At 41.9% G+C, this 17,335-nt stretch overlaps 1 protein-coding gene across 4 annotated transcripts in view; it reads right to left on the bottom strand.

Annotated features, from left to right (window-relative positions):
• LOC120094815 (zinc finger protein 431-like) overlaps positions 1–6,388 on the bottom strand; it is a 51,681-nt gene extending 45,293 nt beyond the window's left edge. For 2 of the 4 annotated variants that reach the window (XM_039084902.2, XM_039084905.2), the window contains exon 1: positions 6,027–6,388. Coding sequence is in view for 1 of the 4 variants with exons in the window: in XM_039084905.2 (XP_038940833.1) it covers positions 6,027–6,029 (3 nt within the window). In the remaining 3 variants the exon portion in view is untranslated. The remainder of the gene's footprint in view (positions 1–6,026) is intronic. The other 2 variants (XM_063266590.1, XM_063266592.1) reach the window with 1 other exon arrangement.
• Between the last annotated feature and the right edge of the window lie 10,947 nt (positions 6,389–17,335).

Below are 17,335 nucleotides of genomic sequence, written 5' to 3'. Positions count from 1 at the left end.
CTGCCACCTGAGTCTCCATTACTATATCTGATGCAAATCTGACAGAGGCTGAGGTCAGTTAGAGGGACACTGGTTGCACTGTGCCTGTCTTCTAGCTCTTAATTGCTAAATCACAACCTGTATTTTTTTTAAACAGCATCTATTGTTTGTGATAGTCTTACTAGGAAATGTGATACAATTTTAAAACATGTGTTCCTTTCTTCAAGAGAAGCATTTTTGGGGCTGAGGAGATGGCTCAGTGGTTAAGAGCACAGACTACCATTGAAGAGGACCAAGGCCTGGTTCCCAGCATCCAGATTGGAAGGTTCACAGCTGCTTCTACCTCCAGCTCCAGGGGACCAGACGCTTCTAGTCTCTGAGGGTGCCTCACACTCCCACACATACTAAAAATAAATATTAAAAAAAAAGAAAAAGCGGGATGGAGAGATGGCTCAGCGGTTAAGAGCACCTGACTACTCTTCCAGAGATCCTGAGTTCAATTCCCAGCAACCACATGGTGGCTCACAACCATCTGTAAAGAGTTCTGATGCCCTCTTCTGGTTTATCTGAAGACAGCTACAGTGTACTTATATATAATAAAATGAATAAATCTTTAAAAAAAGAACAGGAAAAGCAGGTGTCAGCTTGCCTTGATAGTCCATTTTATGTAATTTTGTTTTTAAAAACAGATAAAAAGGTGGGTTGGATATTAGCAATGCTCAGGGTTAGCAAGATCAAGTGAAAAGGGTGTCATTGAAACAACCCAAAATGTTAACTGCTAGAGTTGTCTTAGTCTCAATCTCTCATCATTCCTAATGATGTGTGTGTGTGTGGGGGGGGAGGGGGGATCATGTTTACCAGTGCACACTTACTGTTGTCCCCTATCCTGCATAGGCTCTGTAATAACACAAACACCAGTGACACAAATAGTAACTAATGTTTATTTGGTGTCCATTAGGTGACAGGGCCTGCACAATCTTACACTTTTCACCCCTAGTTTTACAGTAATCCCCAATGGTATGTGCTATTTAGTCAGTTTTACAGTTGAAGGTTCTAAGATGCTGTCTAGCACTCCATTGGTGTGGGACTCAGAGCTGGAATCTGTGTCGCTCAATCTTGAATGCTAAGTGTTGTGTTGTTTACTACTTATTCTGTCTCGAGGAGGCTCGCCATCCTAGGTGTAATAAACTGATATTTGTTACACAAAACTTTAGTCTAAATATCTAAAGAAGCATTGAGCATTCTTATACAGGCATGAATTTAAACATCTCTCGACAGCCAAAATTGACACAAACATTTAGTGAAGAAAAAAAAAATCCTTGCATGTTGCAGGCTGCCACCACTGCAGCTGGGGGATGGGGTGGGGTGGGGTGTTCATGTAACATGTACCCTAGCCTCAGTGACATACCTTAAAAAAAAAAAAAGACATTTGAGGACAAAGGAAGCATCTAATGCTGACTTCTTGTGAAAGTACATGTGGTTAATCAACCAGATAGGCATACAATTTCATTCTGTAAAGTTTTATAAAGGAAAGTAAACTAAGTACTGCCTGGGAGTTAGTGCTGGGCAGAACACTCAGGCTTCTCTATGATTCTGCCTTCTTCTCAGCACCTCACAGCCAACAGCTGCCTCCATTACACCAAGTCATTCAAAGGAGTTTCCTTTGAGATTTCAAGATACCTCAGAAAAGACCTTGGTAGACATTTTAATGTTACTTTATTTTCAAGATACTTTATTTTCCTCTTTACTTCTTCATGCAGTATGACTCTTTGGCAGAGGGCTCTCATGCCATTCAAATAAAGCCCCTTTCTGCATTTTTACAGCATACTCTAATAGCACATTTGCTTCTCATCTACAACAACTCTTGCTACAGAAAGCTTGATATTTCATTTCTCTTCTCCACATAATGTTCTAAATAAACATAAGGGAAAAAACGCTTTGAAGAAGATTCTTTCAGCTAGATTCTCTGCTTTCTGCCCTTCTATAGGAATTTGGCAGGAATTTGACCTTGGACTTGGACTAGGACTTAGGAAGTAGGTTCAGGTAAGAATATTTACATTTGGGCTAGTAACATTCCTTTTCTCTTGTTAAACTGATGAGCCCTTAGAAACAGTGATCACAGGTATTTGTGCCTTGTTTGTTCCTTGACCTAGAATTGACCTTATTATTTGCTTGTACTAAAAATGGTAGAAAAGCAGACAGGGAAAAATAAACCCGCTTCAGCCTCAGCACTGGCTAGAATCATGCTATATATTGTCTAATTTTCTTTTTCCTTTCAATCCTCACTCCCTCCCTTGAGATCCTATTGACTGACTGAGTTGACTTGGTCACCCTTCATTTTCGAGTGCTACCTGCAAAGTTGACAAAATGGTTCAAGCTCTCAGATCCATCAGACAATAACAGTGCATTAAAGGTTAAAATTATATGGGAGAAAGAAACGGGTTGATAATGCTTAAGCTATAATTACATGCTGTTTTATGACAATAAAGCACTGACTGTGAGAGTCTTTACAAGTGCATAATCCTTTATCCACTCCTTTAACCCAAGGCACCCTAGGTCGCCTAGAGGCACCTAGCTGGTCCTCAACAAATGAGCATTGATGTTATTTTCATATTTAGGCAAGTATGAATACAACTGCAATGAACATGAGCATTCTGGTACTTTTTAAAACTAATTTCAAGTGCATGGAAACTATACTGAGAAGACTGCTGGTATCCATAGCAATTCTGTCATTTTTCTGATAACTTAAGTGTTGTTATAAGGAAACGGCTTTATGGTTGCAGGTTGTCTCCAAACACAGAGAAGGCAGTGACGTCACCTAGAGGTGACAGGGACCTGTGCATCTGTTGTCATATATTCCCAGTGTCCTCCTAGTCCATCTCCTACCCTCACCTGCAAGAGGTTATGTGCTGCCCAAATAAAAAGCCAACCCTTCCTGACCTTCACCCCTTCTTTCTCTTTTCCTCCTTTGTGCACCCCCCCACCTCCCAGCACCAATGAAACTGTCGCACGTGGAACCGTACTGGCCAGCTGTGGAGCCATGATTCCAATACAACACTCCATAGAATGGGATTGCTTGAGTGTAGGTATTATGTCCACATGTATCAGAATACATATAATAAATATGCACAACTTTATATCAACTATAAAAACACAGTCTTAACTAGTTTTAGTAGATATCTATGGAAAATCCCAACCTATTGCTATCAGAGTTTACTGCTAAGACACAACCCTGTGTCACATCCAGATTCATTGTCCAATTCTGGACCATGCTTTATTTTCACTTTTTTTTGTTTTCTCATACTTATAAAGATCTTGTCTACGTGACCCTAAGGATGTATTCTGTGTCACTAAAGTGTATCCTAAAGTCCTCTTTCTATGGCTTTGGACATTATTTCATATCAGTTTCAGTTTCGCACACGTACACCTTTTTTCTTCCTTGGCTGTCCCATCCTGCAACAGGATAGTTGGCTCACTCCTGCGGGATGTTGGCCTAGGTCTTGTAGAAAGTTGGGCCCTAGGAGAAAGTCACAATCTGTGAGTCTGGAGGAAATTGGCTCTCAGCAAAATGTCACAGCCCTGGGTCTGTAGGAGTCTATAGGAAGCTGGTTCTTTTGCAAAGGTCTGTATGGAGCTAGCTCCCAGCAAAAGGTCAGAAGCCTCCACTTGGCAAACCTGTTGGAACACCAGATTTGTGTCAGCACTCCTGGAAAGCCTTGTTACTGAGCAATGCTGACCCCCAGATTGGTATCCGCACCTTAGCTAGAACCTTAGGTTTTCTCCACTGAGCTTGTCCTTTAGGTGAGCTTTCCTATGTTCTTTGTCTGTCCTAATTAGCTCAATGTTGGGGTCTCATGCAAGTCGGCTCCCCACACTTGGCTACTTTGTTTGTGCCTTACAACTAACCCTATTCTTTGTATGTACCCAGGCAGTCAAAGTGGGTCAGGGGTTGTAGGCAAATTTATCAGCCTGCTGAGGCATGGAATGATTGGAGGGGCTGACAGTTCTATCAACCTTGGTGGAAGGAACAGGGAGGTGCCTCTGGATAAGAACCGATATTCTGTGCATATTTTGGAGAATTGTTTGTTAACTTGTGGCTTTGCTTTCTATGGCACTGTGGGGCATAAAAATTAGGAAAAACAAACTCGAGTGAGGCAGCTGTATTAACCAGCAGTCCCCCCAAATGTAACTATTGGCTTTGCATCTTCACTCCCCGCAGCGGAGACTGTTCGACTCAAGCTTGTGGGCTGAGTACAAGGAATTAGATTCAAGGATCTTTTTCTCCTCCATCCTTGTTTCTCTCCTATCTGGTGTTAGGGGGTGAAATGGGGGTGGGAGAGGGGGCTGAAGAGGAGGAGGTTTAAGCCTGGAAAAAGAAACCACAAAGTAGCAAAGACCAGCAAAGATCCAGTTAGCTGGGTCTAAAATGCTATAAGAGGATCTAGCCTAGGTAGATTTTACATTCCATGTATGCTGTCACCCTTAAGTTTGTTTTCGGTTCAGGTTCCAGGTTAAGTTTTGAACAATTTAAATATAAACTGGAGGATACAAGTCTGACCACTTAGATAGGACATTTACACAGCAAACATTCCCGGGATGTTTCTTAAGTACACCAGTGCCCTAAAACAGTAGGTTAGTGACAGTGTCCTAAGTGGAAGGTCTCAGAGGAAGAAAAACATAGGAAAAGGAGAAGCTAGAAAGTATAAAAGCTGGGGGGTGGGGGACGAGGGTCTTAAACTAAGTAAGCTTAAGAAGAATGTCACCTTGTATACAGTTTCCGTGAGGGAAATGGAAAAAAAACAGGAGACATCTATGAAGTCAGCAGAAAGATTAAACTACGAAGTTAGCAGAAACATCATATAATGGGAAACACTCAGGAAAAGTCTAATCAAACAGTGCTGCACAAGGAACTCAGTGTATTTCAAAAATATTCCTTACCAAGCCTATAGTGGCCTTGGGACCCATAACCCATAAGGTGGCAAGACTTGTATTCTCAGAATCTTAAGCAACCCCTCCCAAATGCCCTGGCCCCAAGCATATTCCTGGTTTTAGGGGAGCTGTTTTATCTCTATACCCACGGCCCGAGGGAAAGTTCCCAAGGCCTAGGCCCTAGATGGTTACTGGCTCTGCCAAGCATGTCCCTGAGTCTCAGAAGGAGCTCAAACACTGGGACCTCAGGAAAAGGAGGGAAAGCGTAGCTTGATCAGGCCAGCACTCAATAAAACCGTGTTTGTCATTATTTTACATTTTCTAATGGTTATCACCGGGTGTCATCTTCCCCATGTGGCAGAACTATGCTTTTCTCAAGAAGAAAACTAAACCTTTAGGGCACACCAGGCCTTAATGTTGACTGTGATCCTGTAATGCCCCACTGATCAGCTTGTTAGAGGCCTGCTCTTTGATATGGAGATGGGCCTAGTGGCTGGTTGCAAATCAGGGTCTGGTGCCATATCTCTGGACAATCCTGGTGAACAAACTTGTGTATCCTAGCATCCTAATCTCTAACAGGCCTGGTTAGCTTACTACTTACACGTGGGGTGTTTTGCAGGCAGTCCTCTCTCAGCTAAAGTCTACTTGGTGTGCCTTGCTATCTCCTAACCTTTAGCAAATCCTTTACCTCATCAATTCTACTCTTACATTACAGCTTGATACTGGATTGCTACCCAGCACCTGAGATGTCTTCCACAACCTCCACAAAATAACTCCAAATGGATCTTACACCTTCATGTTAAATGCTAAGAACAGAACTGTAGAAACTAGGCTTCTGAGTTTGGGATCACGCCAAGGATCTTTCCATACACAAGCCAAATGCTCTGCACAGATGCAGCCCCTACAGGGAAGTTATTCAGAAACTGCCGCTAGGTCCAGTGAGTGGCTAAGACCTCAGGGGCAGCCTCGGATTCCAACTCAGCCCTGGGAAAGACCCACCACACCAGCTCCCACTGCTCAGTTCCCCCAACCCCCTACTCTGCCTCCACCCGCCCGCCCGCCCGCCCGCCCTGGCCCCGGGCCTCCTGCCCCTTTGTGTGCAGTGACCCTGTGCTCACCATGTCGCAACTTTGAAGCTTGCCTGAGCATGCCTGACAGAATCCAACCGCAGGACACAGAGCACAGCAGCCAGGACCATTTAAGTAGGCTTAGCTACTAAGCGAATCCTGCAACAAGGTACCCTGGAAAAGGCCGCCTTCTCTTCTGATTGGCAGGTCCAGTGAAGATTCTGATTGGCCAGTAGTTTGAGTGACTTGAGCACCTCCATAAGGTTTAAAATGAGCTGAAGATACAGTGAGGATACACTTTTCTCGGCCTAAGCTTCAAGCCAGGGCCAGACCATTTCAAGATCTACAGGGATTTGCATTTCAGTAGCACTTCTGCCTGTCCTCCAATAGCCTTCTCATCTGTCTCTGCCCAGCCCCAGGAAGGACCCACCACGCCACCTAGCGCTGCTCAGCCGCTTGCTCCTCCCTTTTGTGGGCGGCGACCCTGTGCTCACCCGGTCCTCACTTCAACCTGCACTCAGCTCACAACACTCAGTAAGCTCTTTCCCTTCCGCCTCATGGAATAAAGGTATACAGCTTGCATAACCCCCATACTCAGCTTGCAGTGGGGTTATTAATCTGTCCCACAAGTGGAAGGGTGCCCAAGTTAATAACAACTAAAGAGAGATTTGAGGAAACAAGAGTTTTGTTTTGTGGCCTTTGGGATTCAGACCCGACAATCAGCTGACCTTCATATATTTAACACACCAAAGCTGTCTGGGCCTCCAGGTTCTCCCAGCACTCCTCAGTCCCCACCTGTAACAGGGCATGTCTGGCATACCGCACCTTGTACCTTGAACTTTGCAGCGCAGGGGCCAAGTTTTCCCTTCCCCAAAAGCTCTTCCTATATAATCCAGATATTTTGTATTCTTTGTCTTTCTGTTTCTCTGCCTCTCTCTCCCTCCCCCTCCCCTTTCCATCCTTCCCTCTCTTCCCTCCACCTTCCCTCTCACCCCCCCCCATTACTTCATTTTTCTCTCCCTGCTTGCCTTGCTCGCTCTTTCTCTCTTTCTCCCCACTCTTTGTTATGCTTACTCCCCATATCGACTTTTCTGACCTCTTTGGGACTAGTGAACTCTATCCTTGGGATCAGTGAGCCCACTAGAGAATTCCCCCAATAAATCTGCAAACACTCTCATTTGGGATGGGTTGAATCCTTCGTGCTGGGCTTAGGTAAACTGCAGCTAGTTTTCACTGGTAGGTCCTGGAACCCTGGGAGACAAACCTTGAGGAACACTACTGTTAGCCAGCACATCCTCTTCAGTGGGAAGGTGAACACACATTCACACACAGAACTGTTTTAGTAAAGGTTCTCTAGATGAACAGACCTGATAGGATGAATCTCTGCATGTTGAAAGCAGATTTATTAGAATTTTCACATCGTTAGTCCAACGATGGCTAACGTGACATGTATAGGGGTAGGGAAACCTATATGTGAACATAGCCAGATTCCTTCAGTAAAATCCCAGGGCTTATTTTCTTGAAGGAAATCATTCCTTTGGAAATGACTCCTGTTCTCTCCTTGACTGCAATGGAGGGGGCGGGGGGATGTCTTTCTCATTTCTTCTGTCTTGTCTTACATATTGGCTATTCCTTGTATTCAAACTGACTACATGTGGAATAGACTAAAACTGAAAGAGATTGGGTACAGTGTGGGGATTTCTCTTAATTATAGCTTTTGAAATGTGAAAACCCTTCTTTAATCAAGATTTTTTCAGTTGTTAAGATCCACCTTTACTCTAGGTCACAGCTTCTGGTGTCAGCCTACATGTATAAAGAACACTGAAGATGGGAGCTCATTCTCTTCATCTACTTACCTTACCTCTGGCTAGCAAGTTCTTTCTTGCCTTTTCTTCTTTTCTTTTCTTTTCTGGCTTTAAAAAGCCTACTTACTTTGAAACTCTGGTATATAGAGAAGACAGACAGACATCCAGCCACATAGACTGCAGCACATTGGATTCTTCAACTTTCCATTGGTAGACAGCCACTCTTAGTGAGACATTCTAGTAAATCCCCTTGCAACATGCATACAGAGATTCATTCTATCAGTTCTGTTCATTGATAGAATCTTTAGTAATATAGTCTTGTGTGCATGTGTGGTTTTTGTTTTGTTTTTCCACCTTTCCACAGAGGAAGATGAGCCAGCTAACAACTGTGCTCCACAGTGTTTGTCCTCTGTTTCCTGCTTTTCTCCCAGGCTTGTCTCGGACCTACAAGGTTAGAAGTAGCTGCAATTTACCTGAACACAGATGAAGTCACAAGGCTCAGGGAAATTGCAATGCCAGAGTAGATAGGTTGTGTAAAACCTAATCCTCCACAATGGGAAGGCCCAGAAGATATGGCCTTCACGAATCCTATAAGACGCAAACTGGTGAGCGGGGAACCACACATTTCAAAAGTGTTGTTCTTGCCCTTTTCTGTGTGCCAGACCTTAGGGTTGGAGACGTTGCTCAATTAGATGAATTAAATTCAATGCTGCCACCTGCCTGTAATGATCAGCACAGGAGAGATGAAATTTACAATGGCAAGACTTGTTCAGACCTTTGGTAGTGCCTAATCAGTCATGGTGTTTCCAGGCACGAAATAGATAAGAAGCCTACTGCATATCTGTTTGATCTCTATAAGCAGACAACTTCTGAAACAAATGAAGGAGAGGCTACATTGATTGGATCCTGGCAAAAGGCAATCTTGGCCAGTGAATCAATTTCCAGACTTGAGTCAGTTTGCAGACCCAGAACCCCTTGAATGAAGGGGTGGCCGGGTTCCCAGAGGAAGGATCTTGATAAGATACCTTAAAATTTTGCTATTGCCCTCTCCCCAGGGAGACCTACAGCCTTTTACAAGGGTAACTGTACACTGGGGAAAGGAAATAATCAGGCTTTCCGGGGTCTATCGGATACTGGTTCTGATCCCAGGAGATCCCAAGAAATGCTGTGGCCCTCCAGTTAAAGTAGGGGCTTATGGAGGACAGGGGTTGAATGGAGTTTTGGCTGATGCCTGACTCACAGTAGGTCCAGTAGGTGCCTGAACACATCCTGTGGTCATATCCCCAGTTCCAGAATGTATAATTGGGATAGATATACTTAGAAATTGGCATTCACAGTCACAGACCATATGAAGTTCAAGAAGGAAGACCAAAATGTGGATGCTTCAGTCCTTCTTAAAAAGGGGAACAAAATACTCACAGGAGGAAACACAGATATAAAGAGTGGAGCAGGGACTGACAGAGACTGCACCACCTGGGGATCCATTCCATATGAAGACGTCAAACCCAGTCACTATTGTTGTTGCCAAGAAGTGCTTGCTGACAAGAGCCTGATATGGGTGTCTCTGAGAGGCTCTGCTAAAGCCCTACTGATACATATGAGGATGCCTGCAGCTAACCATTGGACTGAGCCTGGGGACCCCAACGCAGGAGTGAGAGAAAAGACTGCAGGAGCTGAAGGGGTTTGTAACCCCATAGGAAGGACAACAATATTGACAAACCAGACCTCAGAGTTCTCAGGCACTAAACCACCAACCAAAGTATACACAAAGAGGGACCCATGGTTCCAGCCACACACATGTACCAGAGGATTGCATTGTCTGGCATCAATAGGAGGAAAAGCACATTTAGTGGGTCTATTTTGATTCTGGACACAGCACATTCCTTACTTGGGTGTGTTACTCAGGCACATTTACCAAGTGACTAGGAAAGCCACTGGCCTTTTGTGGGGCCTGGAACAGAAGACTCTTCAACAGGTCCAGGCTGCTGTGCAGGCTGCCCTACTACTTGGACCATATGATCCAGCAAACTCTATGGTACTCGAGGTTTTTGTGGTAGATAGAGTTGCCGTTTGGAACCTCTGGCTGGCCTCTGTAGATGGATCACAGAAGATACCTTAGATATTTTGGAGCAAAGCTATACCATCATCCGCAGACAACTGATTTCCCTTTGAAAAACAGCTCTGGGCCTGCTATTAGGCCTTAGTAGAAACTGAATATTTGGCAAGGGGACACCAAGTTACCATGTGACCTGAACTGCCCATCATGAGCTGGGTGTTATCAGACTCTCCAAGTGAGAAAGTAGGACATGGACAGCAGCGGTCTGTCCGTCAAATAGAAGTGGTGTATATGTGATTGGGCCTGAGCAGGTCTTTAAGGCACAAGCAAATTACATGAAGAAGTTGCCAAAATGCCTATGGTTTCTACTCTTGTTACAATACCATCTGCTGCTAAGCATGCACCTATAGCCTTATGGGGGTGTTCTCTATGATTGGCTGACTGAAGAAGACTAGGACCTGGTTTACTGCCGCCTCTGCATGTTATGCAGGCACCATCTGGAAGTGGACAACTGCAGCATTACAACCCCTTTCCGGGACAACCCTGAAAGATACAGGTGAAGGAAGATCTTCACAGTGGAGCGAACTTCGGGCAGTACACCTGGTATTACAGTTTGTGCGAAAGAAGAAATGGACAGATGTACATGATTGTTCTTGACTAGTGGGCTGTAGCCAATGGTATGGCTGGATGGTCAGGGATGATTACATTTGGAAAATTGGTGAGAAAGACATCTGGGGAAGTATGTGGATGGATCTCTCCAAATGGGCAAAGATATTTGTGTCCCATATAAATGCTCACCAGAGGGTGATTTCAGCTGAGGAGGAATTCAATAATCAAGTAGATAAGATGACATGTTCTGTGGACAGTCAGACTCTTTTACCTGCCAATCCTATCATTGGTAAATGGGGATAGGAACCAAGTGGACATGGTGGCCAAGATGGAGGTTATGCTTGGACTCAACAACACGGACTTCCACTCACCAAGGCTGACCTGGCTACAGCTGCTGCTGAATGCCAGATCTGCCAACAGCAGAGACCAACACTGAGCCCCAGATATGACACCATTCCTCGAGGTGACCAGCCATGAACCTGGTGGCTGGTTGAGTACATTGAACCACTTCCTCCATGGAAAGGACAATGTTTTCTTCTTACTGGAGTAGATACTTATTCTGGCTATGAATTTGCCTTTCCTGCACATAATGCTTCTGCCAAAACCACCATCCATGGACTTCTAGAATGGCTTATTTAGTGGCATGGTATTCCACACGGTATTGCTTTTGACCAAGGAACTCATTTCAAGGCACTGGTGTACTTATAAAATAATTCTCGGAAAGTATTTGCTGTGTAAATGTCTGTCTAAGTGGCTACACTTGTGGTCCCTAGTCCATATTTAAATTGTTCAAAACGTAACCTGGGGCCTGAACCTAAAAGGGACTTAAGTTTGACAGCATAGGAGGAAAATAAAATCTACTCTCAGCCAGCTCTTATTTGAGTATTAGCCAGAGCTGAATGTATGCTGTCATTAAAGAGATTTCTCTTAATCTTTCAATAGTGTGTGCAGTGATTTAAAAGATCTTACCAAATGTTTTATAGTCATAGATTCCCCTCTGTATGAGTTCTTTCAGGAATTCAAAGACTACTGAGATATGCAAAGGCTTTAACAGACTGATCATACACTAAAGGTTTTACTCCTGTGTGAAGATCCTAGGAAACTTTACCACATGTACTGTGTTTATGGAATTTCTCTGCAGTTTGATTTTTCTCATATTTTGTTGACTACTGCTACAGGCAAAGGCCTTACTATGTCTTTTACATTTATATATTTTCTCTCTGGTATGTATTAGTTCATGTATTTGTAGATAATTGTGCTGTGAGTACTGCTGGAGTCCATCTCTGGTGGAGTTCTGGAACCTGAGGATAGATGTATGGTCTGGCAAAAGTAAAGACTTTTCAGTAGCTCTTGACTTTCAACCAAGTGGCACTGAATAGCTTGACCCACCTGTCTTTATACAGTCTTTATACACTGCTCCCATGAGCAGTGATATCATTGGTTGTTCTGCTTAAATGAAATCATAACATCAGCATCCTAAAAGCGCCATCATTGTAAAAGCCCCCAGTAGTTTTTCTTCCCCCTTCCCATCTCCTGATAGGTCAATTACTCCCTAACTTCATTTTGCACTACAAAGCACAATTTCAACAAGCAAAAAATGAATATCCAGCCAGAAATATCCTGTGGACATGAGCACATACCCAGCTGGCAGCTGGTTATTGAGCTATGCAAGGTGAGACAGATTAAACAGTTGTGAGTATAAGTCCATTCATCAAATAGCATCCTTTTGTCATAATATTTTCTTAATTGCACATAGAGATGTGCTCATTGTACCAAGCAGTGTTTCCTGATAAGCACCTATCAATTGGATACCATCTTGTAGGAACCATTTTTAAGTTTCTATTGATCAGCCATAGCTTCCCCATTTTAAGTCTCTGTTTATTGGCCATAGCTTCCTCAGAACACTTATGCAAGCAGGACCCACTGCTCTCTACAACTGCCACAGGCTTACTCAGTGTGACTGTAGTTATTTTTCTAGGGACATGATTACGTGTCGCCTTGTCCTTGTCCTTGTGATTATGTCCTCTTGTCTCTACATGTGCACTGTGGCACTCACATGTGTGCAAGTAGGTACATACACCCACACAAGTCAATAAATATTTTAAAGTTATTTTATTTTGCAATATTTAACTCAAAAATATTAATAAATATATTTATTGATTTAGCTACATGGTACCAAAAGCACATGTAATACTGTATTCATTCAGTAATATTAACTTTTCTACTTCAGTTTCCAGTTTTGTATTAACTATTCATGTGACTATTGACTATACATATTTTTATAATTCCTACTGTCAATGATGAGCCTCTTACAAGCATTCTAAAGTACATGGCTTTTGGTTCTGACCCATTGAAGGCTGTGACCATACCAACTAGAAAACAAGCTCAAACCACAGGCTTCCATTGACTGGGAAATGAGTCAAATCATAAGCTTCTTCCTTATGATTCACTAAGAAAGATGTTTTTTCATTGATCCTATCATAACCTTCAGAATTTGAACAATTACCACTTTCTTAATTGATGTTTAAAGTTGGTGTACAGTGACTATCAACAGTTCCAACGTATGGTCCTTATACTGATTTATTAGCCCTTTCTTAAGTGGATTTCCTTGTTTTGGTTTAAAATGATTTCTCAAGTGGCCTCTGTTAGCACCCTAAACTGACATTATTGAAGGTGTTTCCAGAAAGACCCATTCTCAAAGCTATTTGGTGTCTACTAATGGACTTAGTGCAGTTCTTTCTGTTTAGAAACACTGTACCCCTGATCTTTAAGAAAGAAAAAAAAAAAAAAAAACAAACACAAACCTGTATTAAAACTTTGCCCTTGGGCTGGAGAGATGGCTCAGTGGTTAAGAGCACCGACTGCTCTTCCAGAGGTCCTGAGTTCAGATCCCAGCAACCACATGGTGGCTCACAACCATCTGTAATGAGATCCAATGCCCTCTTCTGGTGTGTCTGAAGACGGCGACAGTGTGCTCATATACAAAATAAAATAAATAAATCTTTTAAAAAAAAAAAAAAACTTTGCCCTTGGTAAGACACTGAGCTGATGTGCAGCAGGGCAGGGCAGAATATGATAGGGGTGAATGGAATTTCTCCTCTAGCCTCTGAAGTTTTGCTAGAATAAAATGATTAAAATAAATTAAATGGGAGAAAAGTGTGTTAATGCATTATTGTCCTTAAGCACAGCCCAACATGGTTCAGAAGCTTTTGGCCCCACTCGATCTAGGGGTAATGAAATACAGAAAATGTGAGTAAACAGCATGCTGGCGGTTTCTCTTGTTGTTGTTGAGCTTTTTTGTTTTTTAGAACAAATAGTAAAAATCATTTAGGGAAAGTTGCAGGCTTGAAAAGTATACAATAGTTTGGGATAACATGTATTTTGCTCTGCACACTTAGTGGGTAATAAATATTGTGTCCAATCTTTGAGAACCTCCAACCTGAGGCTCCATTACTACATCTGATACAAATCTGACAGAGGCTGAGGTCAGATAGAGGGACACTGTGCCTGTCTTCTACCTTTTAATTGCTAAATCACAACCTGTATTTTTTTTTTTACAGCATGTGTTCTTTGTGATAGTCCTTACTAGGTAATGTGATACAATTTTAAAACATGTGTTCCTTTCTTCAAGAGAAGCATTTTTGGGGCTGGAGAGATGGCTCAGTGGTTAAGAGCACAGACTACCATTGAAGAGAACCAAGGCCTGGTTCCAGGCATTCACATTGGAAGGTTCACAGCTGCTTCTACCTCCAGCTCCAGGGGACCAGACGCTTCTAGTCTCTGAGGGTGCCCTCACACTCCCACACATACTAAAAATAAATATTAAAAAAAAAGAAACATCGGGCTGGAGAGATGGCTCAGCGGTTAAGAGCACCTGACTACTCTTCCAGAGATCCTGAGTTCAATTCCCAGCAACCACATGGTGGCTCACAACCATCTGTAAGAGTTCTGATGCCCTCTTCTGGTTTATCTGAAGACAGCTACAGTGTACTTAGGTATAATAAAATGAATAAATCTTTAAAAATAATTTTAAAAAAAGAACAGGAAAAGCAGTGGTCACCTTGCCTTAATAGTCCATTTTATGTATTTTTGTTTTTAAAAAAGATAAAAAAGTGGGTTGGATATAAGCAATGCTCAGAGTTAGCAAGACCAAGTGAAAAGGGTGTCATTGAAACAACCCAAAATGTTAACTGCTAGAGTTGTCTTAGTCTCAATCTCTCATCATTCCTAATGATGTGTGTGTGTGGAGGCGGGGGATCGTGTTTACCAGTGCACACTTACTGTTGTCCCCTATCCTGCATAGGCTCTCTAATAACACTAACACCAGTGACACAAATAGTAACTAATGTTTATTTGGTGTCCATTAGGTGACAGGGCCTGCACAGTCTTACACATTTCACCCCTAGTTTTACAGTAATCCCAAATGGTATGTGCTATTTAGTCAGTTTTACAGTTGAAGGTTCTAAGATGCTGTCTAGCACTCCATTGGTGTGGGACTCAGAGCTGGAATCTGTGTCGCTCAATCTTGAATGCTAAGTGGTGTCTTGTTTACTGCTTATTCTGTCTCGAGGAGGCTCGCCATCCTCAGGGTAATAAACTGATATTTGTTACACAAACCTTTACTCTAAATATCTAAAGAGGCATTGAGCATATATTCTTATGCCAGCATGAATTTAAACATCTCTCTACAGCCAAAGGTGACACAACATTTAGTGAAGAAAAAAAAATCCTTGCATGTTGCAGGCTGCCACTACTGAAGGCATATGTGTGTGTGTGTGTGTGTTCATGTAACATGTACCCTAGCCTCAGTGACATACCTTAAAAAAAAAGACATTTGAGGACAAAGGAAGCATCTAATGCTGACTTCTTGTGAAAGTACATGTGGTTAATCAACCAGATAGGCATACAATTTCATTCTGTAAAGTTTTATAAAGGAAAGTAAACTAAGTACTGCCTGAGAGTTAGAGCACTCAGGATTCTCTGATTCTGCCTTCTTCTCAGCACCTCACAGCCAACAGCCGCCTCCATTACACCAAGTCACTCAAAGGAGTTTCCTTTGAGATTTCAAGATACCTCAGAATAGACCTTGGTAGACATTTTAATGTTACTTTATTTTCAAGATACAGCTATCTAAATGCCGTGAGACCGTTAGGAAACTCTCCAAAGTAGATTAACATTGCTGTTACCGAGTTGCAGCTATACAGGGCCCAACCTCCTTATCACTTTATGGCGATGGAGGACTTTTATTATTCTTGTAAAATATACATAATATGAATGTATCATTTTTATCTAAGTTGATAGTTGAGTGGCATGAAGTACGTTCACTGGACTGTGGCATTATGATTCCCATGCATCACAATTCTTTTACCATTTCAAACTGAAATTCTATATTCAATAAATACCAGCTCTTCACTTCTTCCTCTCATAGCCCTCGGCAACCACCATGCTGCTTTCCATTGCTTCCAATTTGTTGTCTCTAGGCTCCTTGTACAAATAACATCATATAGTATTTGTCTCTTGGCAACTGGGTTATTTCTTTCTGTGTAAATTCCTTGGGGCATCTATGTTCTGGCATGTGCCACAGCTTTTCGTCTGAATTATGTTCCATTTGTATATAGTGTGTTCATATATGTTTGCATGCATCTCGAACAATTGTTGACCTCAGGTAATATCTACCTTGTTTTTGAAGCTGGGTCTCTCACATGAGATCAATAATTTAGGCTAAGCTGTCTTGACAATGAATCCCAGGGCACCAGCTCACCAGAGCTGGGTTTACTGGCAAAACATCATATGCCTGACTGGTATTTTGCAGTTTTGTCATGTGCGTTTGTGTGACTGTGTGTGTTCCTAATACCAGCTTGGATCTAAAGCTTTCAAAAATAATCTTAACATTTAACACTTATTATACAGAATAATGGGATTATAGGGTTTTCATGCATTAAGTAATGGACTTTGATACTATTTCCCCCTTAATTTCTCTTGGGATTGCATTGAATCTGTAGATTGATTTTGGAAGTAGGGCCATCCCATGAGCATGCAAGGTCTTTCCATCTTCTAGTGTCCTCTTTAATTTTATTTAGTATCTACAAAATTTTCATTACAGAGGTCTTTCACTTCCTCGGTCAGGTTTAATTCAAGAAATTTTTTGGGGGGAGGATATTTGACATGATTGATGTTGGCTTTGTCAAAAGCCTTACATATCTATTGATTGATATGATTTCTATTCTATCAAAAACAAGAGATTTGTGAAATTTATAAAATTTATTGACATATTGAGCCAGCACTACATCTCTGGAATAAACCTGTTTGATCATAGTAATTTTGTGATTTATTATTGAAGAGTTTGCAGGCATTTTTAAAGAAATTTTGCATGTATTTATGTTGGAGATTGGTCCATGTTTATCTAATTTTAGTACTAGGCCAATATTAACTTCATAGAGTTTGGTAATGTAACCTTCCTTTGCTATTTAATAGCATACTTTGAGAAGCATTTGTGTATTTTATTGAAGGACTGGTAATTTTTTTATTTGGTAAATATTTGATCACTACTTCACTTGTACTGCTTTCTACAAATCTGCTCAATTTTTTTTTTAGATCTTCATGATTTACTTTTGGTAGGTTATATATGTCCAGAAATCTACATACTTTATTTTAGAGTTTTCCACTTTATTAAAATAAGTGATTTCTAAAATGAGACCTAATGATTTTTCTGAATTTCATTAATGTATGTACTAACAACTCTCCTTACCCCCCAATCTATTTACGTTCAAGCTGTTCAACTTGATTATTTTTGTATTCGAGGACTCTATGAATACTACATATCATTTTAATCCCTCCCTGTCCCACAATCGAGCTCGTCCCATTTCCTTCCCCAAATTCACACTTTTGCC

Source organism: Rattus norvegicus, chromosome 9 (genome assembly GCF_036323735.1).
Source record: "Rattus norvegicus strain BN/NHsdMcwi chromosome 9, GRCr8, whole genome shotgun sequence".
Lineage (NCBI taxonomy): Eukaryota > Metazoa > Chordata > Mammalia > Rodentia > Muridae > Rattus > Rattus norvegicus.
Note: the sequence above shows the minus strand (reverse complement) of the source record. Positions and strands in the feature narration are given on the sequence as shown.